We start from the raw sequence: 26,631 nt of genomic DNA on the forward strand, positions 1-26,631 counted from the left end.
ACTTTTGCTAAACTTGAGGCTTCATTGATGATCCTGGTCCCTCTGCCAAGTGAATGTCGATGACCTTAATGAGGAGTGTTTTGTGGCAGTCTCAAGGGACAATCCTCTCTCTAACTAGGCCATGAAATAGCAACAGAGCCACTCCACAGTGGTTGTTTCAGTGTTAATATTGTAGCAGTCTCCGCTGCACCTCTCACTATATGGGGCAGTGTTTGGCTGACAGATCTTTGTGCCACACCCCCAGGGCCGTTTTAAGACCTTCGTAGGCCCCCCAACCGACATAACTAATTTGATTTTAAGGTATTCATAAATAGTTTTTAAAACAAAAAAAAAAATTATATATAAATTTTTTTTCGTAGGCACTGAAAGTTTCGTAGGCCCTAGGCACTGTGCCTATTGTGCCTAATGGATAATACGGCCCTGCACACCCTGATGCCTTTTTGTAAAAGCTGAGGTCAAGGTAGCCCTTGCAAGCACAACCTGGCAACATGCCTGTTGCGGGAGCTGTGTGAATTGAATTAAGGAAACTAAAAAAAAAGTCAAAATGACCTCAACATCAGATCTATCCCTCAGTAATTTCATTTATAGGCAGAGCATTACAAATACAGTTTACATATACAAACATCTCAGTTCAGAAACCAAATTGGGTGCTTAGCTATGTTGCATGTACTCTAGCAATGTAAGGAGATGGACTGACTTGCATCACCATTTAGGCACCTAATAATTAGAAGCGTGGGGGTCTTACATGTTGCTTACTGAAAGAGTTATAAGAAATGAGTTATGAAATTGTACATCTATTCAGATGTTCAAACTACCAAGTAAATTGGGTAAATTTAGCTTCATCTGATAGGATGTCTTCTAAATAGCATGATGAAAATCTGTATTCATTTCAGTTCCAAACACTTCCAATATGGACACAATATTTCCTGCTGAAAGCCTCTTTCTTCTTCTTTTAAAGTGCCTGTGGATTTAACATTAGCTGAGAATAAGTGATGCAAAGTAGTCATTAGTCTATGCATATTGTCTACAATGTATTTTTTGTAGGAATCCAGCCTAATCCAATATTGCTAAATACTAAAAGTCCGATTCCATTAAATACAATGTTATTAAAATTGTAAGAGAGGACTTTGGCTAGAATCTTGAAATGTACAATATAAATGATGATTGAATGTGAAATTCATAGTATGGATATTATAAGGTTTTTTAAATCTAGGCAGTAAATTAAGGAAGAAAGGTGAATAATACTCTAAAAACCTTTTATCTCTATATATAAAAGTAAACAAAAATATCGTAATATTAAAATGTTCACAAGCAAAGTCATTCAGGATTTAAAAGAAATAATTTCTTTGCTCAAAATAGAAGTTTAATGCTTCTTATGTGTGTCTAGTAAAACCATTGAATAAAGGCCTATCAGTTCATTTTTAAGAGACACACATCTCCTTATAACTGTTACATCATAATTCATTGTAATGGCAAACATCTCATGGTTTACACAAGTTCAGAATAATGTACAGAATAATAGCTGTTCTGAGAAAAATTTACCATAACATCTAGATTGGGAGATGCATTCATTTCAGAAGTGGATTCCATGCATTTTTGATAGCCCATCGTTAGACATACCATCAGTTAATTGTAGTGATTGGTGTCCTTTGTAGTATCAGTGTCATCTGTAAATTCAGCCTCAACTTTTTTCATCTTGAATTCTGACGCATCACATTGTGCTGTTGGTATACTAATAATTGGATGACTGAAGTTAACAGGTAATGACGCTGGGCGTTCAGGTAGCATTGCTTTTTTCTGAAGCTCAGTACTGTTGTCTGGCACTGCATGTGAATTTTTCAGTGATGCTGAAGATCTACTAGTTCTCCAAAATTCCACAGTATTATCACATTCTTGGCCTTTTCTAATATCTATGCAATGTTCTTTATTATTTAGCTTTATCTCAGCTGATGTTTCTTCCTTGTAGGAAGCTGGTTGAGAACATCTGGCAGGTTTGGATACCTCAGTGATTTCTTCATTGCTCTGACTAAGTGGAGGTTTTTCCTTAAAACAAACCCCAGACAGAATAATCCTTTTGTTTTCCAAATTATCATGTCTCATTGAGATTTTGTGAAATGCCTGTGAATTGACATTTGCACAGCCAGGTATATTAATGGGTTTTGTTATGGATATATAATCCAGCTGTGATGGATGAGCTAACCTGCCTTTTTTATGAAGCTGAGAGACTGTGGTTAGTGGCTTACTGCAAGAGCTGTGAGATTTAAAGACATTTGCTGCATTTGCTTTAGTAGATTGGTGAGCTGCAGCTTTTGGGTTCACTCCAAATATAACAAGGCCATCATCGTCACATTGAGCCTTTGTTGCTGAAATATTTCTGTCTTTTGTTGTGACTTTATTGATTGGTACTTCAACATCATGAAAACTACCAACTATTTTCTGCACAAAAGTTTTATCCCTCTGTGAATCTTTTAAGATTTTACTTTTTCCATCTGAAGCTAAAATATGAATATTGATTTTCTGTTTCCCAGATAATGTTCTTTTTAGTTTTTTATTCCCCTTTGCGGTTACATTAAAAGTACTCTTTTCTTCCTTTCCAACTAAGGCAAGGGCATAATCACAGTTGTTTTGTAAAACTGAATTTAGATTCGTAAGTACCACACCATTTTCATTTTCAAAGTCATTAGACACTTTATCTCCATGTAAACGCAGCCACCTCTTCAAAATAAAGTTTTGCATATATCCTTCTTCAGCATAAATGATCGGATATGTTTCACTCACTTTCTATAAAAAAAAAAGAAAGAAAAGGAACTTTAGTTTTCTCCTTACTTACTGATATAGTTTAAGATATTTGCATAAAGAAGTCCAAGAATGTATCAAAGATGTAGAAATATATAGGATCAGATCAGATAATATACCTAGATGTCAGGCTGACAGTCACATGGTGCTGATATCCACATGATACAGTTTATTACATGGCACTGCAATGTATTAGTCATAAATCTTTGACACTTGTTTCTAGACAAGGTAGACTGTGAGTATCCACATACAATACAGAAAACTGTAGAAAAAGCAAAAAGGAGATACATAGAGGTCCCTTTGGAAGGAAAGACCTCCAGAGTTTTTTTAAATCTTTACATAGGTCTGCAAATAAGAGTCAATAACTCCAGAAACAGAAAATACCAGAGCAAGTAATTCAGACTCCAGGCCTAGAGTTCATTCATGACATGCTTGATACAAGCTAAGCTCAAATTTCAACCTCAGAGAAGTCTGGTCAGACCACAGGGTTCAATTGCCAACGTAAAGGACAAATTGCATTTTACTAGATCTTAAAATGAATCATGAAATCTTAAGCCGTAAAGCATTATGAATGTGTGTATTTGACCTTACTGAGGGACTAGAACCACATCAATATTCATCAATTCCTTATCTCATTCCCATCTGCATGCTAAGCAGGTGCCCTGCTCCCTTCCCTCTATCTAACAAGCCTCTCACCTGTTGTTGAGTGCCAGAAAGTGCTTCTCCCCATCCCCCCCAACCATCTGCAGCCTGCACCACTTTCTCACTTGCCCCTATTGCTAGCTCTTAGCTGATTCCTCCCTGTCACCAGATCACAATAGAAAACTCTTCTCTCACCCTGATGGTTCGCCAGCTAAGCAGGAACTGGCAGCAGATCATGTCAAGTGTGCTGGAAATGGGAGCAGAGGAAATGGGACCAGGTTGGCTCCTCCCAAGAATCCTAATTTATCCTAGGCTTCAGGAGCTAAAAAATGCACTCACTCACTCCTCTCCAGATGGCATTCCAACTGGGAGCCTAGGAAACAGGCCAGAACCTAAGGGGTTAAAATTCTAGGGTGGAATCCTGGCAAAATCCCCATTGACTTCACTGGGGCCAGGATTCCACCCCTGCTAAAAGTTACACTGGAAGCATAGTATTCCAAATACGGATAATGAAACAGCACTCTATTATTGCAGGAGTCACAAGTGTTCAGAAGATTGGTGTTATTTCAAAATAGAATATTCTTTTAATAGCAGCATACACTAGCATATTAGACCTATTATAAACTTTACCAAACACAACAGGGACAGTAAACAGGACATTACCACCACCGGCCTAGGAGGTTTTGCTTTCGGAGAGTCCACATCGATTATTTTAGCATTTGGTTTTTCCATTTCATCCTCAATAGTCAAGGAGATGAGATTTTTCTTTTCTTCTGAAGCAGATTTAGTCAAGTGAAAATTATTCTTACTTTCTATTTCTTCAAGATTAAAACCACTTTCTTTCAGAAGAGCTTCATTTCTTAAAATAAAGAAGGCCATAGTAAATCAAGTGATGATGCAGATAACTGCTTCTTACCTGAAACATGTTCAGACAGCAATGTTTTAAAAGCAAGTATGGGCATTCAACTTAGTGTCTGACTACACTGCATGCTGGAAGTGTAATTCCCAGCTCAGGGAGATGTACGCATACTAGCTTTGATTGAACTAGCATGCTAAAAATAGCAGTGTAGCCACAGAGGAGGGGCTAGCCATCCAGGATATAATCCCGTGCCAGACCCTGGTGCTCAGGCTGTCCCCCACATCTAAGCCACTCTGGTTACACCGTTGTTTTTAGTGCACTGCAATGATCAAAGCAAGTGCACCTACATCTACCTGAGCTGGAAATTATATCTCCAGCTCCAGTGCAGACAGCGTTTCTGGAAGTTTTTGCTCATCATGAGTATTGCCAAATATCAGGTTGCAAAAAGGAGAAAGAAATAGGTTTTTGTGGAAATGCAGGGCCAGAGTTTCAAAAGAGATGAATAACTGGCTACTCCCACTGTGATATTGAATGTAGGTGCTGAGCTCTTTTAAAAATCTCATAGGCTTGTTAACACAGAACTGTCTTATAAACATACGTCCCTTCCAGATTCAACCTGCTTTCATTGGTGACCTGCGTTGCGCAATTGTCCTATTATGGGATGCCACTGAGCTTTCCTGGGGGCACATCGCCTCCTGTCCCCTGCATGGCTCAGAGACATTGTATGCCATGCAACGTGGTCAGACATTATCTATCAGGTCCAATAGGGTCTGGCATGACCATTTGTCCCCATTCTGACTCAAGCCATGAGATGCTAAACCCTCATGCTAACAATCCCCATCTCACATACACTGAGAATGGTATGGCAGACAACTCACTTTAAGACATGGGCAGTTGAGGTGAGTCACCTGATTTAATCCCTTCTCTGCCTTTCCCTTTAATTAGCAAAGACTACCCACCTCTCTGGTACACAGAGCAAAATCAGCTCATCACTTAAGTGCAGTCTGGTCTGAATGGGATATAACAGCTGCTTGACAGTGCACAACAACACTAGGCAACAGTTTAGGAGACGTGAAGAATACCATAACTAGATGAAACTGCAGGGGCAACTTAAGTAGACAGAATGCAATTACTTGAGTTAGAATTTGACCAGGACTCCCAGGTTAATGGCTCTGTCCTTGCAAAAGTGCCATGGGATCTTTAATGACCAGCATGACCTCTGTTTTAAGCTTTACAATAACAATGGTACTTTAAGCAACACAGACTCCTTAGCATCATCCTGGGGCATTGGTTCAGTATTGACACAGAGGGAAGAGAGCTACCCACTGAATTGCCAGTGCCACTTCCTTCTTCATCATCCTAGGCACTCCTTGAAGTTCTCCATTCCAACTACTGCACAGGCCTGACCTTACGTTTCTTGTGAGATCTAACCAGGTAGCAAGCCATTCATTGACTATTGGGATGCCACACATCATCACTCAGAAAGTTATTTAACTTAGATTTGCAGTAATATTTACAGTCTGTCCATAATTACCTTTCTTTCAGACCATCTAATGGCAAATGGCCATTTACACAGACTCTGATTTTATTGTCTCTCTCCAGCTGTTGAGCAATGAATTTGCCAGCTTCCCCACAAACACTGTATTGCGCTATCTTGTCCCCTGAAAAGACAGTGAGTTTTCATATGAGATATGTATATGTGCAAATAAGGGAGATAAAAGTTATTTCTCACAGGTTGCTGTTGGAAAATATTATAGGCATTGGGTATTACACAAAGCACATGGGGGATCTTCTACAAGTCATCAATGGGCTAAACTCACTACAGCTTTGCAGAAAGGATGTCTTATGTCCTCTTCATCTTTGGCAGTATGGTGCTGCAGGAATAATACATTCAGCCCCAAGGATTCCTTCTTCAGAATAAAGAATCCAAAATGGTGGCAGAGAATGGCAGGTCACATAGGATTTCCCATCTCAGGGTACATTGCACATTCCTGCAGTTACTCAAGTTTTTTCCCCCCTTAAACTGATGGGATCCTGTATAGTGACTAAAAGCACCTCCGTCTGTGTCACAGTGCGCTTCCCTCTCTCCATGGCAGAATTTCTCAGCAGCATCCTTGGGGCCAGACCATGGCTGGGGTCCTGCACCAGTGCACAAGAAAGTGGAAGACACAAGGCGCCATACTCCCCTCTTCAGCCAAGTGCAAGGGCTGCTCAGTACTAGGACTAGCTTTAGCCTCTCCAAGAGGGGGAGAAAGGAGTCAGGCTATGGACCTACTTGCTCTTTTGCATCAATGAAAGCTAGCCAGCTACAGAGGAGTATGCATGATGCACCATCCCTAAAGGGGTGCAGAGACTTGGTCCCCAGGAGCTCCATAAGGCACTGTGTCTCCCTTAGGCTCCCCTCCAGGGACAGTACCGTTCCATGCCATCTCCTACCTAGGGAATGTCCCTTAATGGCACGATTTGACAATTAAAGAGCAGATTTCCCCTGAAGAATGGTTCTGTAAAAACAACCTCTTCTTACTGAGCACATCTGCCCTCAGCGTGTGTTCAAGATCATAGCTGCTGAGGTTGATGGAAAAAAGCAAGTTTTTACTACTGTTAGCCCTGCAGAACTGAGAGAGCTAACCAAATCCTTTTCTGGCTCATATAGCGTCAATGGAATTGTTTGCTAAGTTCCAATTGCATAGTCACCTCTCAAACTCTCAGTTGCAGCTGTGCAGCCCTTCTTAAGCAATAGGTTTGCACTGGTGTAATTGATGGAACGATCTAAGGAACATGAAGTTGCACAGATGTAACTGAAGGCAATATTTGCCCCACAGAACATTTATTGTTGATGAACAAGCCAGAAATTACTACATTTGATTTTTAGATCTCAGGCTGATGATGTCAGTGAAGCAGTTAAAAAAATAATCTTTCACTTGTCAATGGAGCAAGTTTGATAGGGAATCATTACAAAGACACAATACGAGTGAACCTCACAATAGCATTTTTATAAGGTCACTTTTCAGCGTGGAAGCACATTTTAATCACATATGATCATGCAAGATTTAAGTTGTAAAAAGAAATTAAATAATTAAAGAAAAATGTAAGTAGAACAGATGAAATGACAGGGAAACTTTTAAAAAAGTTAGAATCATGCACATTTAATAACCCATTTAGGCAGGATGTGTCCTTTTACCCAACTGTCACAGCTAGTTTCTCCAAGTAAAACTTTCCTTCTAATTCTAAGACATTGTAATGCTATTGGAAAATTTCATCCTCAGCTGTAGATATATAAGGATTTTACTGATTCTTACCCATAAAAGCTGTTAGAAATGACTCTTCATTCTGACTACTGGCACTTGTAGGAGGGCACCAATGAGAAGTGTCTATATGGTCAAAAGTAGATGCTAAATGGGCTTGGCTATCTTGCTGACAGAGGACATCCAACTTCAGAACATTTTCAACCTTGATATCAGGAAGTATTTGTACATGTTATCATATCATATTTGTAACAAGCCACCATTCAAAATATAACACTAACATGGAAACTTTTTAAAGTATCTTCATGGTAAATATTATGTCAGAAATTTTAAATGATCCATGTATTTAAAGCAAAAATTAGAGACTGAATAAAAAAAAGACTAGAAAGTGTAGCATTTGTGTTAAAATGAAAAAGCCCAGTCACTTGAATTATAAATAAAACACAGGAACTCCTATACCAGATCACTGTGTAACCATTTATACTAAGCTCGTGACAGAATCTGACTGCCCGAAATCAAGTAAGTATGCACAAAATGTAGATTTCACATATTTAGGACCAGGCTCAGATATGTGAGCAAACACTGTATAACTCAAAAAACAAAAACCCACAACATTGCTTGTTTATGTGTGCATAACACAATGATGGCTGTTAAAAAGTCAGTATTTGCCAATAGATATTGCAGGATTACCACTCATATTTCCTTTAAGATAAGGGATAAGATGTGGTATCTCAGTGTGTTGTAACTGTTGGCAAAATGCTACCGTATTCTTTAACTACATGCTGATGCACATCTGCTATTGGAATTTGTCCTTTACTCTGAATGAAAATCCTCCGACGGATCAGAGTTCTGAAAACAGGCATTGGTTGTTATGGCTCAGCTGGGAAGGGAACAAACAACAACGGTCTACGCCAATCAGAATGTGTTTAGCCAGAAAGGGTTATAATGATGTCGAACAACAAAACAAAACTCCACACCTGCTCCTTTTACTTTCTTCTCCCCTGCCATGTCCCTCCCTCCCCCCCCCCCCCCGTCCCTTGCCTTTTCTTTCCATTTAGCTCACCCCCTCCTAATTTAGGATGACCAGATTGCAAGTGTGGAAAATTGGGACAGGGGTGGGCGTAATAGGCATCTATGTAAGACAAAGTCCCAATATCGGGACTGTCCCTATAAAATCAGGACATCTGGTCACCCTATCCTAACGAAACCCCAACCCCCGCAAACTGTGACATTAATAGGACAGTTGTTGCAATCCCATTGTTCACATCACTGCTTTGTGTGTTTTACACCCCCCACTCCCCCGTCTTTGTCTTGTCTATTTAGATTATAAGCACTGTAGGGGAAGGACCCTCTATTGAGTACCAAGCATGAGAACCTCATTCTTGGTTGGCCCTTTGGCACTGCCGTAATAAACATGATTAATAATAAAAGCCAATTGCTTATTACAATCAATATTTTGTTTTAGTGCACAGTCAGATGACGACTGATTTTTTTTTTCACTTTTGGTTTGTTCCACTGGAATATTTTTTGGCTGTCTGATCCACCTTAAGATATTTACCTCTGCTGTATGCCACTTGTGTTATATTAATGTGGCTTGCATGTATGCGAAGCATCTATTCCAGGAATGCCTGTGCCAAGTAGCCCCATTGTCACATGTTCACTCATCTTGTCAGGTTCCATTCCAGCTAAGCATTTTTAAGCATTGATCACTTCCCTGCGTTTACAGTTGACGTTTATATTGTATACCCAGAACTTTCTGCAAAATTGTCTCATCTTGTAGCAATTTTATTTTTCCATTTATTCTAAATGTCATCAAGTTTGTTATGCTAACTTATACAAAATAAAATGTTTTATTATTGCAAAAAGGGACACAGCCATGGACCAAAGGATGTTCAGGTAGTTCAAAAATATTTGTTTCACTAGAAAAAAATTGTGATCTCTATTTTTTGCAGAGAAAAGAACGAACTAACTAGCATCTCTAATTTGCCCCTCACTGTGGTGTCTAATTTTCACGGATATCTAGATTACAACCAGAAAATAAATTTTCATCCAAACAGAGACCTCCTCCTTCCATACCCGCAAAAGACTATGTAAACCATCCCAAGAAAAAATTATATTGGTTTTAAAGCATGTGTAAATCTGGCTAGAGTTAAAACAGCTACTGAGTGTATTAGTAGTTTGAAATAAAGATGAGAGTAGAATTTACCTCTGTTTTCCACTTGGGTCTTCTGTGAACTTTTGTTCTAAGACTAACAGGTTTTACTTTTTGATTTAGTTTTAATGAAATAAGATTTTCCTTTAATGTGTGCAGATTCTCTATAAAAAAAGAATACATATGAAAATAGAAATAATTCAAAGAGATTATTATACTGCAGTGTTTTAAATTAATAGGTTATATTAGAGGTGGATTAATCATTAAGATAAGCAAGGATATGGTTGAAGGGACAGTGATTGCATAAAATAGTCTGTTCCCTTGCTTGTCTTTGCAATGATATAGTAGATTTACCCTGAAAGTCTATTTTTTCCACTAGGACCATTCTGACTAACCCACACACAGCACTCCTTTCATCTGTGGATGTATCAGCGCATTCTGAGATTCCTGGAGCACAGATCTTATAATGCCAAGCTCTGTCTCCAGGAGCAAGGGCTTTTTGCTAACACAAGGCACTGTAATGTGAGACGAGTTAGGAGAACTAGCTGAACCAGTGCAGCTGCAACATTTGTGGTTTTCTTTTCACAATGTACTGGTTCAACCATATCTGAGCTAAAGACCTTCTCCTGAATGTACAGTCATGACTGTTACATGTAGATGCAAGGGTCTTGTATGGGCATTGTAAGCTCAAGGCATCTAAACAAATGGTTTCTTGCAACCATTTTTCTTTTGCTATGCTTTCAGTATAAGAAAAAGTGCATTTTTCCATCCAGTTAACTCTCTCTATGTAAAAACGCATGTGTTTGGCAGCGAAGACATAGTGTGGTGTAGACAGGGTACAACAGTGCTAAAGTCACACTTTTTGAAATGTGAAATCGAATGTCAATACTTTGCATACAATGTTTTACAACATTGCTGAACAAGTTATTTTTTGTATGTCAGACTCAGCAGTAACACTGTGCTACATAAAGAAGTACCTTTCTGGAGACATGCTTTACCTTGCAAGGCATCTGGAGCACTAAATGGCCTTACAGCTGGTTTGCCAGAGTGACTCTTTCTAGCTGTCAGTCTTGGGGTCACAGATTTAGGCCTGCAAGGACTAAAATCAAAGCTGTACATTTTACAGACATTCACAATCAACTTCTGACGAAAAAAAGTTAAACAGGTTGGAAAAGGTAACAGAATTATACAGCAATGCTTTGGCTAATGTTGCAAAATAAATGTTGTGCCCCCGCCCCCCCGACTGATGAGAAATAATGGTAATAACAAAACTTAGCTCTTCTGAGTGGTAGCTCAAGGTCCAAAAATGTTAGGTTGGGCCCTATAATTTAGTGTTTTGTGTATTTACTATGGGGGTTAATCCTGAAAGATGCTGAGCACTTGAACTAGGACTGAAATTAATGGGAACAGAAGGTGCCCAGTACAGTCCCTCGTACTTTTGAAATTTGTCCTGTGAAGGGGCCAACAGTCTAAGAGTCCTATTGCTTTAGAGCACCCTATTGTAATGTACACTATGCAGACTACAGCAGCTGCCCCATGAGTTGGAATCTGGAAGAGAATGTCCATTAAATTAACTTCTGTGAATGGTGCTTAGAACTGGGATGGCAGTAAGATTATTTTATTTAATGTTAAATTTCTGTGGCAGGAGCAGTGTTCAGAGGTACAATGCCTTGAAACTTGAGAGAGTTCAAAATACAGATTGGATTTTGCAGCTTTCACTCACTACCCATCTCTGCCAAGTAGCAGGGAACAGGTCCATAAGAAGGTATGAATGGCCATACTGGGTCAGACCAATGGCCCATCTGGCCCAGGATCCTGTCTCTGACAGTGGCCAGTGCCAGATGCTTCAGAGGGAATTAACAGAACAGAGCAATTTTGAGTGGGCCTTTCCCTGTTGTCCAGTTCCAGCTTCTGGCAGTCAGAGATTCAGGGACACCTGAAGCATGGGGTTGCATCCCAGACCATCTTGGCTAATAGCCATTGATGCACCTATCTTCCATGAACTTCTCTAATTCTTTTTTGAACCCAGTTATATTTTTGGCCTTCACAACAGCCCCTGGCAATGAGTTCCACAGGTTGACTCTGCATTGTGTGAAATACTTCCTTTTGTTTCTTTTAAATCTCCTGCCTATTAATTTCATCAGGTGATCCCCTACTTCTTTTGTTAGGTGAAATGCTAAATAACACTTCCCTATTCACTTTCTCCACACCATTGATGATTTTATAGACCCCTATTATAATCCCCCCTTAGTCATCTCTTTCCTAACCTGAACAGTCCTAATCTTTTTAATCACTCTTTGTGCGGAAGCTCTTCCATACTCCTAATCATTTCTGTTGCCCTTCTCTGCACGTGTTCCAATTCTAATACACCTTTTTTGAGATGAGGCAACAAGAATTGCACACAGTATTCAAGGTGTGGGTGTACCATGGATTTTACACAGCGGCATTATATTTTCTGTTTTATTATTTATCGCTTTCCTAATTGTTCCTAACTCTGTTAGCTTTTTTTTTTTTTTTTTTTTTTTGAACTGCTGCTGCACATTGAGCAGATGTTTTCAGAGAACTATCCACAATGATGCCAAAATCTTTCTTGAGTGGTATCAGCTAATTTAGACACCATGATTTTGTATGTATAGTTGAGATTATGTTTCCCGATGTGCATTACTTTGCATTTACCAACATTGAATTTCATCTGCCATTTTGTCACCCAGTTTAGTGAGAGTTGCTAACTCTTTGCAGTCAGCTTTGCTTGTAACTAGAAGTGGTTTTGTATGGTTTACAAATGTTGCCTCCTCCATTCACCCCTTTTTCCAGATCAGTTATGAATATGTAGGTCTCAGTATGTACCCCACTATTTACCTCTCCATTGTGAAAATGGACTGTTTATTTCTATCCTTTAGTTCCTATCTTTTAACCCATTATTGATCCATGAAAGGATCTTCCCTCTTACCCCATGACTACTTAGTTTACTTAAGAGTCTTTGGTGAGGGACCTTGTCAAAGGCTTTTTGAATGTCCAAGTATATTATATTGACTGGTTCATGTACATATTATATTGACTGGTTCATGTACATGTGCTTTTTGACCCCCCCCCCCCACACACACACACAATTCTAATAGATTGGTGAGGCACGATTTTCCTTTACGAAAGTTGTGTTGACTCTTCCCCAACATATCGTTTTTTATTTATGCGTCTGATAATTCTGTTCTTTAGTTTCAATCACTTTGCCTGGTGCTTAAGTTACACTTACCAGCCTGTAATTGCTAGGATCACCTCTGGAACCTTTTTTAAAAACAGGAGTCACATTAGCTACCGTCCAGTTACCTGGTTCAGAGGTTGATTTAAGCAATTCATAAGGTTAAGATTCTGCTACGAGTCTTTTCTGTAAAAGTCAAAGACAGGTCACAGGCAATAAAAAAATATTTCATGGAAGTCCGCAACCTGTCCCTGCCTTTTACTAAAATGACCCTGGGGGAGGGAGGACAAACAGAGCACTGCCATCAGCTTGCAACTACTCCAACCCAGCCACTGCTCCTGCAGCAGGGGCTGACCGCTGCTGCTGCTCCAGCCCCAAGGGGGCTGACCCAATCCCGGCCACTCAGCTGTTTGGTGGCCCTGGGGCTGGCTGCTGGTCAGCTGTTCCAGCAGCCACTGCTTTGGCAACCCCAGGTCTGACAGCTGCTCCAGCCCTTCCCCAGAAGAAGTCACGGAATCAGTGACCTCCGTGATAGAATCGTATCCATAGCGATAGGTTACATACCATTAATAGTTCTGCAATTTCATATTTCGAGTTCCTTCAGAACTCATGGTTGAATGCCATCTGGTCCTGGTGACTTATTACTGGTAAATTTTTCATTTTGTTACAAAACCTCCTCTATTGACACCTCAATCTGGGACAGTTCCTTAAATTTGTCATCTAAAAAGAATGGCTCAAGTGTGGCCTCTGTAATGAAGACCAATGCAAAGAATTCATTTAACTTCTCTGCAATCGCCTTGTATTCCTTGAGTGCTCCTTTAGCACCTAAATCATCCAGTAGCCCCACTGTTTGTCAGGCTTCCTGCTTCTGATGCCCTTAAAAAAAATGCTTGCTGTTAAGTTTGTGTCCTTAGCTAGTTGATCTTCAAATTCTTTCTTGGCCTGTCTTATACTTTTACACTTGATTTGGCAGAGTTTATGCTCTCTTCTATTTTCTTCAGTAGGGCTGTGTACACACTGACGACGGCAAATTCACCGCCATCAGATCAATTTTTCCAGATTGATAGAGCGGCAGTGAAGACACACTCAATTGGTCCGGAAGTTGATCTATTAAAACCACCTCCAAAAAAAGCATAGTGCTGCATTGACAGGAACATATTTCCTGTCAGCACAACGCAGTGGAGACGGCGTGCTAAAGGTAAGTTACGAAGTTGACAGGAGTTACGCAAGCTACTTTGCATAGCTTGCGTAACTCCCGTCGACAGCCGCCAAATTTTGCTGGCAGTGTAGACCTGTCCTAGGATTTGACTTCCAATTGCTCGTGCGCACACACACTTTATATAGTGCCTTAAACCCTGGTATGTAATCACTTTGGAGATCACAGGAAGATTGCATCCTCAGGTGGCAAACTATGCCTGAACTTTTCCAGCTTTTTCTTTTAGGGTTCAAATAGGATACTTTCTAGCATTCAGGTCATGTGAGTTACTGTTTATACAGCATCATGTTTTATGATGAGGAATCATTTTACTACAGGAAACAGCACAGAATCCCCTTGTTGCAAGGTTTTCCTGAACAATAATACCTTTGACACTAATAATTACAGCCATTTTAAATAGTAGATTTGTGTAAATCATACAAACAAGATAGTTTTAACAACTCAAATTTAATTGTACTGAGAGTGTGATGTAAAAATCAAACAGCAATAATACTTTTACCACATTTGTAGCATCTCTAAGTCAAACTAAAAATAACAAAACATTCTAATTCAGGGTCACCTTATTTGCTGATGTCTGAAGATCTGTTCATCTTCTGAAAATTGCAGCGCAGGTTTACACCTGGAAATATTTGTTGTTTTATCACTGGGTATATCATAATCCTCTTTAAATTCAAATGTCAATGGGGTTGCCACAAATGGCCTTAACTGTAATTTCCCAAGCCTCTGGCTCTGCAACAAAACAAGTGGTACACGGCCTTAATTGGATAGGATTGCAATATGCTTGTTTCTATTATGTGAAATATTATTAACTTTGTGACCCACCAGCTATTGTAATCTCTTTCTGCAACTAAACATCTGAATTTAAACCCAACATTAATCAAAAGTAGTAAAAGCTTTTTTATTCTATTAACTTATCTTTGCCTTGGAAGACACACAAGGGAAGCGGATCCGTCAATAAGAAACTGCCATTGTACATAATCATTCAGTAGCGTTTAATGCACTTTAAAATGTCTTTTTTACTTTAACTACAATGCAATGCACCTGGTTTAGTTAGTTAAATATTACTAATATAGTAATAGCTTAGTTAAATATTACTGTGGTACTGGTTACCTTGACTTTTGCTACAGAAGATTTTCCCAAGAAATCTTTTTGCTAGAATTCTGACAAACGTACGATTCGTAGAGAACACATTACAAAACCAGACAATTTGGTGGGGAGGGAGGCACGTGAGAAGAGCATGCGGGAGTCAGTCTGCATACACTGGTACTGTGGCAAACACAGGTTTACAGGTGCTCTGTGGTGAGATGATTGATTGGCTTTTTGTCATGGGCCAGTCTGAGCCAGCAAGGCATCTCGCAATGCGAGCACACCTTAATTTTACAGCAATAAACTGATATTGAACACAAGATGGCCACCTAAGTTTTAAATTCCATAATATAAAACAGTCCTTCATTAGGTCAACCAAGAACTTTACCCAGAACGGGCCCCTGGAACTTGCCAGCTCAGATTAGAAAAATAAGCAAAAGTCAACTTCTAAAAACAAGCCCAACTCACTGCTACTTTATAAGAGAGATCGCATTACTCCATTACTTTAAAAACAAACAAACAAACTACTCTGCTTATATTATTCATGCCTCAAAGCTCAGTACCTGTCAAGTGTTCTCGGCGCTGACCCCACGCATTGGGCTCTGTCAGGATTTTCACACTCTTTGGCTGTTTTTAAGCAGCCACCCACACATCAGGTGGCCTTCGGCCTGTTCCCAGTCATGGCCGCACCACACAGCTGCCTGTGGCACAACCATTGTGGCTGACGCCTGAGCCCTGTACAGCCCCTTTCACACAGGGAGACCAGAGACATGCAGAGCTGCCATGGGCAAGAAGGGGGAGACCAGGATGTGTTATGGGGTGGGGAGGGCCTCACCTGGCGCGGGGGGAGGGTCTGGGCTACTTCCCTTTGGCAGTGATGACTGCAAATCCGAATCCAAGTTATTTTTTTTAAATAAAGGGCACGTGGACCTTAAGGCACATTGGCCTCCTGGTCAGAAAAGCAGCCATTGGAATGAGGTGTGTCTGAGGTCATGCCAGTGGGGGAGGGGCCTCTTTTCAAAATGAGAAGCACAAAACCAAGAGCCAGCTTGAAAAGGGGCCCAAAAAACTGCAGCCCGCAGCTTCAAAAGATCATGCCTGCTGAGCCCTGACTGGCTTCTGCCTGCTCCTGAATCTTTTAGCTGCTGAAGGACCAATTTTCATTGGTTCTGCCAGCAGCTGATCCTGGGTGGCCTCTCTAGGCCATTCTTGAAGGTGTACATTTGCTATTTTCCCCTGAATCACACCTTCTCTGGCCAGCACCCACAAAAGGCAGGGCCTCCAGCAGAGGGCACCAGATGCTACTTTTGTTCTTTTCTCAGCTGCCAGGTGACCTTCTCTCTTTATCAATATTCTTTGGTTGCCTGGACTAATCATCAGTCAAACATAAATCAGTCTTTCCCTCTCCCCTCCATCTCCTTTAGATATTTATTATATGGTGCAAGTCACTGCAATGCAGAGACTGGCATAACTATCCTTGATATAATTTCAATTTGCTCCATACTTACTTCAACCTTTGCATGCTTGGCCAGTCTCTTGCGTGAATATTGTTCCAGGGCATCAAGTTTTACTAAGAGTCTCTGGGTCATTTTTCTTTAAGTAAATTCCTAAAATAAAATACAATAAAACGAATAAATTAATGATTTTAGAGATATAGATTTTAAAAGTTTGTAGCATGAAAACAACACTTTGTGGAGCAATGTGGCAATGTGACGGAGAACATCCTATGGATTACAACACTGTCCCATCACTTTGCTAAGGGTCATGTTATCTCCCAGCAGAAAAACCTGGGGAGAGGTTAGGAGTTTCCTACTTGTTCCATAAAAGTGGGTAAGGAACAGAGAGGCAGGGTTTGACCCTTCCTGTATTTTATGAGATCAACCACAGATTTCAGGGCATCCACAGCAATCTATGGTCTCTGCACAGCTGCCCTTCTTGCCCCTCCCTTAGTGCAGCTAATGGATGCCTCCCCAAAGGCAGTCACAGAAGGTACTCAGGAATTAACTGCAGAGTTTGAGCTGTATTAGCTCAATGTGTAGGGTCTCACCAAATTCATGGTCAATTTCCTGAGCAGAGTATTTGAAAATTGGTCAATTTCATGTTTGCAGATGTTTACATCTGAAATTTTACAGTGTTGTAAGGGTGGGGTCCTGACTCAACAGAGAGTCATGGGGAGTTTGCAAAGCTGTTGTACGGGGGGGTTGCGGGATTGCCACCCTTACTTCCGTGCCGCGGAGCTTCCTGCAACCAGGGGACATTCCTGGAAGAGGTCTGATCCCCCTTCCCTCCCTGAGAGTGGCCATGCAGGGGAAGAGGAAGTCCTGTCCCTCCCCAGCCCAGCTGGAACTAGCAGCTAGGAGTCACCGGCTGGGGCACTTCCAGCAGCATGGGGGAGATTAGACCCACTTCCGGGAACCTCCTCTGGCTTCAGGAAGCTCCGTGGCTGCTGCCTCATCTGAAGGCAACACAGCTGTGAAGCTTCCTGCAGCTGGGTCTGCTCTCCCACCAAGAGCAGCCATGCAGGAGATGAGGAAGTCCTGGCCCTCCCTGGCCCAGCCAGGACTAGCAGCTGGAGCCCGGTGCATGGTAGGAACCACCAGCTGGGGCACTCACAGCCCTGCCCCTTGCACTCCCCCCCCTCCCAATAGCTAGATTTCACAGGAAAAGTCTGATTTCATGGTCCATGACATATTTTTTACAGCCCTGAATTTGATAGGGCCCTACTAATGTGAAATCTGCAGGGGAGAATGTCATGCAGGGAAAATATATTGGTCTGAATTTACCTACAGTAAATAACCGAAGACATTAAAGGTGGGCTGCAAAGGGGAAAAGGGAGGGCAGGGGATGTTTTCTCTTTTAAAAATTTCATGATGTATGAAGAGGGACAGAAAGGGGTATTCTTTCCCCCAAAAAATTATTTCCTACTTGCTATTCTCAGAAACACTGGGAATACAGTCTTGCCTCTGCTGTTTTTGTTGGAAGTCTCCTTGGAAGCCCAGCGTGCTGGAGGAATTAAAACTCAGCTTTTAACTTAAAGGGAGGCATGTTAATTCTTTAACAAAGAAGTCTTTTCTCCCAGCTGTTTCTCAGTTGTTTATTATATAAGTGTTAGCACAAAACAGAACTAGAGTTCTAAACAGTCTGACAATCTCAATTGCTAAAGTTTCGCTCTACAGGTTTTGGTGACATCATAATCCTACAAGTTTCTCCAGTTGTCCATAGTGTCTTCCAGGAAAGAGAATAGACAATGTCTGAATGTGGAATGTAAAACTACAAGCAGAAAAACAAGCTATTTTAAAATCAGGTCGTCTTCATACATCAGAAAGCAACAAGAAAAAGGGCACAAACAATACTTTCTTCTTCACAGGTTATTTTCTATATAGGACCATAGTATTTGCCATATTGGATCTGATTCAGGTGTATTTAGCTCACTCTCCTGCTTCTGAGAGTACCTAATACTAGAGGCTTCCAAGGAAGGCAAAAATGATACAGTGGTGTTTGCTGTATGTGGATGGGAGTGGTATCAATTTATGCTTTGAACCAAGGACCACTCCTCCTCAGAGCTTGTCCTTCTGTGATCCCTGCTTTGCCAGCACAAACCGGCTCCTGCATTAGGCAACATACAATTGCAGCAAGGCTGAGCTTATGGAAAGGAAAAGTGCAGAGACTCACAATAGCCCGACTGGCAATGTACGGTGGGTCCAGCTGCGGATCTCTCAGCTGCAGGGTTTCCACAGGCCTCCCGTGCAATGAGATTAGCAAGTGTCCTCCAAAGGCCTCATCCAGGCTTTCACTGTCTCGTTGTGTAGCCACCTTGCACTAACACTACAACATGCTGCAGCAACGAAGCCCAAGTTCAATGAGTTGCAAACTGAATGAGGCTTCCATGGTGACAAGCTTCATGTGATCAGGGATGGGGGAAAGGAGGGATTGTTTATCAGGGGTAGGGAGGAAGGAAGGGGAAAGATGTTCCTTGGCCTGTAAATTCTGCTATAGGAGGCCTGCATGGTAATAATAATAAAATAGGATTTAACTATTATACGTCAGTTCACATGTTTAAAGCACTTTACAAAGATTAATCCTCAAAGTCAGAGAGGTTACTATTGTTCTCATATTACCAATGGGGGACCAGAGAAAGAAAGGTTAGCGGAGTTGCCCAAGGCTACCCAAAGAAGCACTGGTAGAGCAGGGACTAGACCACAGGTCTCCAGGCTTCTCAATTCTATGCACTAACCACATGGCCAAGCTGACTGATAGCAGCTCATGGCCTCATTTTCAGGTAGACTGAGCATCCTCTGCTCCCCTTGACTTCTCTTGGAGTCGTACGTGCTCAGCATCTCTGGACATCAAGCCTTGTGTCTCTATGAGTTTTTGGACACTTAGCAATCCAGTTTTCGACTGCAACAGCAAAACAGCCACAGGGTAAAGGGGTTTCTAAAAGGCAACGTTTGGGTCCCTCCTTTTTAGCATGAAGCGAAATGTAATAAATCAGTTTGTTATCAAGAAAGATTCCCCATGCACAATTTTTTAAAAAAATGAGTCACCGGCACCATTGTTCCAATATGATAAAGCAATTCCTCTCCTAAGGGAAGCAATAGCTTGTCAGATCTCATGACCTGAGCATTGCCCAGCATGTAGTTAAGTCTCCTTGAACTTCTCAGCAAGGTCAGCATGTTCTTAAATACTTTCCTGAATGGGGGTTTGAGTTTGAAGTAGCACAGATGCCAGGATGCAGCCTCTTCAGCCCTGAACTGTGGCAACTTCTGAAAAGTTACATCTTTTATGTTATACAAAATACTCCTGCCATTTCAAGAGAAAGAGAGAACACATTGTACCAACACATGCACAAGCCCCATGGAAACCTTTGTTTGTGTTTCTACAGCATCTTAGAAAAGTCAGCTGCATGTACAGCTACATCTTCTCCAGTTGAGACAATGAGACAATATACTTTAAGCTATAGTAGAAATAGAGATGGTCTGATACATATATACTTAAAGGGGCAGCACAATTTAAAAACATGAGTTTTTTGGGTGGTTTCTTTTTTACTCACTATAGTTAAAAGTTCAGTCTTAGATTACTAGATCTAAAAGAGGTTAGAGAAAATAAAGCAATTGTTCTGATTTTTCAGTTTATTTTGTGCACTTCTGTAACCTACTTCATTGACTCCCCTGTACAATCAGCGAGTTAGTGTCTTTGTCTGTGTGAGCCTTTTATACAGGAATAGGGTAGAGTGAAACTTATTTTTAAATTGGAAAGTGTGATTGCAAAACCAGAATTGTCTGGGGGGATTAGTAATTTCAGTCACTCTGCTCGCCCCTAATGAATTGTTTTTAAAAACTGACTGTTTCCAGTTAACCACACACACCTTCCAAACAACAGAAGGCACGATGAGATCACATGTACAGCTAGACAGGATTTAACCTGTTACTGGAGAGCCTGGGGCTACAATCAAAAGCATTTTGGGGCTGACAGTGAGGGCTGACAATGAGTGTAGCTTCACTGGTGCTGAGCCAGGTTTGAGCTGTACATGCAGACAGCTGCGCTATTCCGAGTGGCTGCCGAACACGGGTTGTCCTGGTCTGCATTTGCAGTTAAAGTCTGTTCAGCACTGGTCCAACTACACACATCGTCAGTCATGGGACTTTACTGTAGTGTAGACCAGGCTAATCCTCTTCAGTGGGCATAGGGGCAATTCCATATATCACACCTGGCATCATTTAGCCAAGAAATTCCATACACTTCACTAATGTTGAGTAAGCTTCACAATATACTGAGGAAGGGAGGTATTTATCCCCTTTTACAGATGGGGAAAACTGAGCTACTGCTCCTCCTCACCTCCCCTGTCAGAGTTTCTTCCTCTCCTGTTCAGGTGCTGGAACAATCTTTACAGTGAGGGTGCTGGTAGAAACCATGGAAAGCATGTATTTGGTGTTTGTTATTACTACTTCAAGCCAGGGGGTGTGGCTGCCGCCCCCCCAGCACCCCTAGTCCCAGCACCGCTGCTCTTGTTATAATCCACTGATGCTTCTTCCTCCTTGTCCCCCAATCCTACTGCCACCCATTGTTTCTCCCCAAATCAGGCTTCCCCTTTCTTGACACCTGGCTCTCCCTTTCTTGACATCCCCCATGTGTTCAGCAGCTTCTCCTCTCGGCCAGCCCCACTGCTGTTGCCTCTTCACCAATTCCTGTGCCTTCTCAGGGCATCTGGGATCCTGCTTTCCCTGACTGTGTTTCCGACATGCTCTCCAATTCTTCTACCTTCCCTGCAGTTCCCCTCTCTTGCTGTGACACTTACCAGACGGGATCTCCAGGGTCCCCCTAGCCCTTCTGCAAGGCTGCGCTGTGCTCCCGTGGTCTGCTGCAGACAGATAGCACGTGCGAGGTGGGGAGACGCAGCTCAGGCATACGGCCTCTCCACTTCTTTCCCCAAGGGTAGGAGCCTGCAGTATTTCTGCCATGTCCTATTGTTACAGTGTTGCTCAGCAATAGCTTCTCTAGGTTTGGCTTTCTTATTGTGTGTTGGTTACCAGCGTCAGGCAGCACTATGCCTATGTATTCTGTTCCCAGGTTCAATCCTTTGAACTGGGGCTCTCCCCAGAGGGAGCGCAGTAGCGCACAACCCCATCCAGCCTGGCAAATCGGCCATTCTGCCTGCAGGAGAAGCACCTGAGCAGGGCTTGCAAAAACTGAGTCTGCTCTGGTGTGGGCTGGGGTAAATCTAGAGGCACTTCCTTGAACTCCAAGATTTGCACTTGTGTAACAGAGAGGAGAAAAAATGTGTCCTTTCCTATGTGATTTACCACCATGCTATAAGGTAAGAGGGACAGGAGAGGAAAAATGATGGCCTGATCCAGATAGGGGCTCAAACTCTGTTAAAGGAGTATATTTAAATATGGGTCCAGCCTATTTGTTTTAGAAGGGCCTATTTACCCTAGTACCACAGCCATGTTGGGGTACCCATTACAGATCTCTCAGCATAGTTGCATTCATGGGGTAGAGAAAAGCTCTTAACGCAGTTTGGCCAGCCAGTGTGTTCAAAGTGAAACCATCTTAGAACTATGTTTAAAAAGCCACGTGGCTCTAACAGTGATTGCTCCTGCCCATGCTGAAGAGGAATGGCAATGAAGGCAGCTTCTTCAACCCGACCCCCCCCCTCCGCACTCTCTTATCACTCTTGTGCTGAGCAGGAGACAGAAGCAGAGGTTGTTCAGAAAGCAGCCCTTCTAAAGTCCCTCTAGAGCCCAGAATCCTTTGCGTTATTTTAGCACAGCCGGGCCTTAACAACTAAACATAAGGCTTAGAAAAGCCCTTTGAAATTGTAACGTGCTATACACTGCTGGCTCCTTACCACTCCCACTTACCTTCCTCACAGGGATGTTGAGCCTTCTAACATCTCCATGGCCACCCAGAATTCTACGGATGTCACAATGCTATGGCTGCTCAGAACAAGAGCCACACCAGAGCTAGAACGCAGGTCCTTTTGCTTTAAAGAGCCCGCACAGCTTGAACTAATGGAGAATTGCCATTATTTTTTAGCACTAGGAGGCCAGGCTGTGATATTTGAGCAGCTCTGGTTCCATCCGGCAGAGGGCAGTGATAACCATACACAACTCACTTTGTTACAATGGGTTTCCTGTATTACAGTACATACAAAAAACAAAACCACCACCACCCTGCTAGCAAAAGTTAGTAAAGTTGCAAAGACAAGCACTCAAATGTTAGGAAATGCCCATGCAATCTTAATCCAGAGACTTTAAGGCCAGAAGGGGCCATCATGATTATCTAGTCTAATCTCCTGCACCTCACAGGCCACAGAATCTCACCCACCTACTCCTGTAAAAGGCCCATAATCTCAGGCTGAGTTACAGAAGTGCACAAATCTTGATTTAAAGACTTCAAGCTACAGATAATCCACCATTTACTCTAGGTCAAAACACAAATGATCCATGCCCCACACTGCAAGGAAGGTGAAAAACTCCCAAGGTCTCAGCCAATCTGACCTGAGGGAAAATTCTTTCCCAATCCCAGATATGGTGATCAGTTTAGGGTGACTAGATAGCAAGTGTGAAAAATCAAGACTTTTTTTTTCCCTGGGGTGGGGTGGGGGCAATGTAGTGGTGGTGGTATAGTTGCGTATATAAGATTAAAAAAATTAAAAATAGAACGTTCAGATAAGCCTACCTTATACGGTATATCACACAGTTCTCAATTTTCAGCACCAGTCTCATACTTCTTGGATGCCTTGGCCATGCACATCACATCCTTTCTGCCGATTACGTAAGTGTAGAGCTCCTTGCAGCTCCTGGTGAAGTTCATTTTTACTTGCTTTTTGGACCTCATCAGCTCGATACTGCCTCGATTCCCCACCTCAGTCCATGCACCCTTCGTAATTGAAAATGCACGCTCTGTATAAGCATCTGGTATACATAGCACAAATGAAACCAGCTTCTTCATGTTAGGAAGATTAGCACTGTCTCCCTTACTGCTGCTGAGCACCTGAACCAGAGTTCCCCAATAGTTTTTTTCCCCGGCTCCAAGTTCTTGATGATTTCACAGAGAGTACAAAACCCATTGTAGAGCTCATCCAGGTCCACAGTACTCCAGAGAGTCATTGTTACAGCTGCAGACAGATCCGTTAACTCCAGATCCTTCTCTCAGCTGATATTCAAGCACTGAATGCTGTGTACAAGTAACCGCGAGAGGAAAAGTCAAACTTTTTCTCCAGATATTTGACAGAATCATAAAATTTGGTAAAGTCCCTGTGAAATGCTTCTGAAGATAAAGGTGTCAATTCCAATGATCGCATTCTTGACTTTAGTACCAAAGAATTGGTCATTTTTTCAGTGCTGCAGTTTCATTCGCAGACCATTCATTATGGCATAGGCAGTCACACTAGCGTTCTCCAGGCAGAGCACAGTATTGCTGAACACTTTATGTACATTCTGTAGAAAATAGAGGTGAACTTCAACCACTGCAAGTTTCATGACCCCCTTTGCCATGCTCACTCTTAGCAAACAGAGGCCACAAACTCCGTGGACAGTCATCACGGCGGGCAGGGGGATCTTGGGAGAGAGGGCCGAGTGGGAGTGGGACCTGAGGCGGAGTGGGGGTGGAGTGTGGGCAGAGCCTTGGGGGAGGGGGTGGAGCAGGAGTAGGGTCACGGTCTGAGCACTGGTGCTTCCCCACCCAGCATCCCTAAAGGCAGGAGTCACGTGCTGCCCATGGTCTTCACCAATAAAACCACGTGGAAGCTCCAGTGAACCAGAGGCTGCGGTCCAGGAATTCCTTTCCCATCTTCACATTTATTTAAATAGGCCTCACAACATCCTTACAGAGCAGGTAAACACTCTTTCCCCATTTTACAGATTGGGAAACTAAGGCTCAGAGATGTTAATAGCCTTGCTGAAGACCACATTTTGTTCCTTTGAGACTTTGTAGGTCATGCCATCCTCACATCCCTGGGAGAATAGTCTTAAAGGTCAGGGCTATTTTGGAGGCAGTGGATTAGTTTCATTAGAATGTTGAGCTTTAATATCTTTGCCAGCGTTGGCAGTTTATGCTGCAGGGGTCTGTGCAAACATTTTAATTGGTTTGCAGTCCATTTTGGGTTACTCCTGTCCTGCCCCTGCCCCAAATTTCAAGTTCAAACAAAAGCACAAATTTCCAAGCACAAACCCTTATCCTTCACAAGGTTTCAAGTAACAAACAAACATGAACTTTGCACCATTTCAATACAAAACATCAACCCAGCTGTGAGGATGTGTGTCATCTCTTTAAATATATAGTGGGAAGTCAGGCTGAAGTGGTTGGAGGAGGTTCTGGGTAGAAACTGTTGAAGTAGAGAGACAGAGCAGCTTTAGAACCTTATTCTAGTAAAGTTCCTTGTTTGCCAGAAGAATTACTCATTGTCACATGACACCAAGTGATTCACAAACTGTTGCAAAGTCATCAATGAATTTGTTCAAGGCTGTAACAAAATCTAAAGTCAGGGTAGCTTTATGTAGTTTGAAGTGTCATTCTCTCTATTTTTTACTGATTCAATGTCATGAGATTTTTAAATGTGGAAAGTATGAGATCTTTGTTTTACCTTATAATGCATCTCTTGCTATGATTTGAAATCAAGACCCAGGAAGGGCTGTCCAAATTGAGTAATTTCAGCTCTTATGCTCAGTGAATAGTCACTTAGATATTTTCAGGGATAAATTCCTGATTATTAATGAAAGTAGCTAAGGGAGATGGCCTTGGTGACAGGATTTAAAAGTTTGTCCAAAGCTGTGAAGATGGTCTGGATGAATGGGTGTTATTTTATTTTTGGTGACCTGAATTTTTATCCTAGCAATTACTATGCATAGCTATATTGGGGCTCCAGGCTTCTTTGACTTTTACCTGGTGTTTGGATGGTCTAGTCTTAACCCAATAAATCACATCTTTAATTGGGAGGCATAATAAAATAATAAACCAAATTAGGGAAAGATAATCCATCCATTTTGTAGGTTTATCCAGAACTTTAGAACTCATCCTTTGTCTTTTATCTTTCATATGAATTCTAATAGCAGGTCCTGCATATTTTTCATGTCATGTCAGGGATACCAACAGGGATACACTGAAATAAAAACAACTTTGGAAGGTTATTCATCTTTACTGAAGTTACACTACCTAGAACAAATATGAAATTTCTTGGCCATTTCTCCACGTCTCCTTATTCTATTCCACAGTAGATGATAATTTTCCTTTAAAAGGATGTTTATGTTTCTCCACAATATTTATTTCTAAATATTTTATAGATTTCTTTACCCATTTAAATTGATGAAGCTGACCGTTTATTTTGACCCTTTAGAACATCAATTCCTAAAATTTCAGATGTATCATAATTTATTCTGAAGCCTGATGCCTGCCCAAATTCCAGACTCAATTGTTCTATAATTCCTAACAAGGTTTCTGGATCCTGCAAATATAACAAGCCATTATTAGCATACAAAGCTATTTTGTGTTCTAGTTCAGAAGACATTTTAATGCCCTTTATTAAGGTGCTGTTTCTCACATTTATTTCAAATTACCCCATTGCCAAAGCAAATGGGGGGGGGGGAAGAGGCAAACCTGTCCCCTACACAAATTAAAAAGGAGGAGATTGACCATTAACCAAAGCAGATGCTTGAGAATAAGCATATAGGGCCAATATGCCTGTAGAAAACGGACTTCCAAACCAAACCTTAACAAAATCTGTTCCATTACTTCTTGTCCTGCCCTCTGTGGATAAGGTGAACAATTTATCACTTTCCTCTTTATAACAACCTTTTACATATTTGAAACTAGGGTTGCCAACTGTCCCATATTACAAGGGACGTCCCTTATTTAAATAGAAAATTTCCTGTCCCGTACTAAATCAGTACTAGCAGCCTTTTATCCCATATTTCAACAGCAGGGGGCCAATATTCACAG

General features: G+C 41.6%; 1 protein-coding gene and 1 long non-coding RNA gene across 2 annotated transcripts; both read right to left on the reverse strand.

The window, feature by feature from the left end:
* Nucleotides 1-1,356: 1,356 nt before the first annotated feature.
* On the reverse strand, nt 1,357-10,079 carry CUNH1orf141 (chromosome unknown C1orf141 homolog). Its single transcript, XM_067563329.1, has 6 exons — nt 10,049-10,079; nt 9,749-9,858; nt 7,597-7,747; nt 5,832-5,958; nt 4,102-4,297; nt 1,357-2,781 (listed from the first exon to the last, which is right to left on the reverse strand). Exons 1-6 carry the CDS (start codon nt 10,077-10,079, stop codon nt 1,627-1,629), a joined length of 1,770 nt encoding a protein of 589 aa, XP_067419430.1. The 3' UTR covers nt 1,357-1,626.
* A 613-nt stretch (nt 10,080-10,692) lies between these two features.
* On the reverse strand, nt 10,693-18,948 carry LOC137163209 (uncharacterized). The gene is made up of 4 exons (XR_010922656.1): nt 18,865-18,948; nt 16,701-16,799; nt 14,666-14,835; nt 10,693-10,793 (listed from the first exon to the last, which is right to left on the reverse strand). It is a non-coding gene; the product is annotated as an uncharacterized lncRNA (long non-coding RNA).
* Between the last annotated feature and the right edge of the window lie 7,683 nt (nt 18,949-26,631).

Source organism: Emydura macquarii, unplaced genomic scaffold (genome assembly GCF_026122565.2).
Source record: "Emydura macquarii macquarii isolate MOO-44397 ecotype Brisbane River unplaced genomic scaffold, CSIRO-AGI_Emac_v2 contig_2481, whole genome shotgun sequence".
Classification (NCBI taxonomy): Eukaryota; Metazoa; Chordata; order Testudines; family Chelidae; genus Emydura; species Emydura macquarii.

Excerpts from the sequence above, each read along its gene's own strand:
- CUNH1orf141 (XM_067563329.1), bottom strand. The coding sequence starts at position 10,079 with ATGGTCCTAGTGGAAAAAATAGACTTTCAGG. Across the intron at positions 5,959-7,596 it reads ATTTCTAACAGCTTTTATGG|GGGACAAGATAGCGCAATAC; the intron begins GTAAGAATCAGT and ends CTGTCTTTTCAG. Across the intron at positions 4,298-5,831 it reads TTAGATGGTCTGAAAGAAAG|AAATGAAGCTCTTCTGAAAG; the intron begins GTAATTATGGAC and ends CTTTATTTTAAG.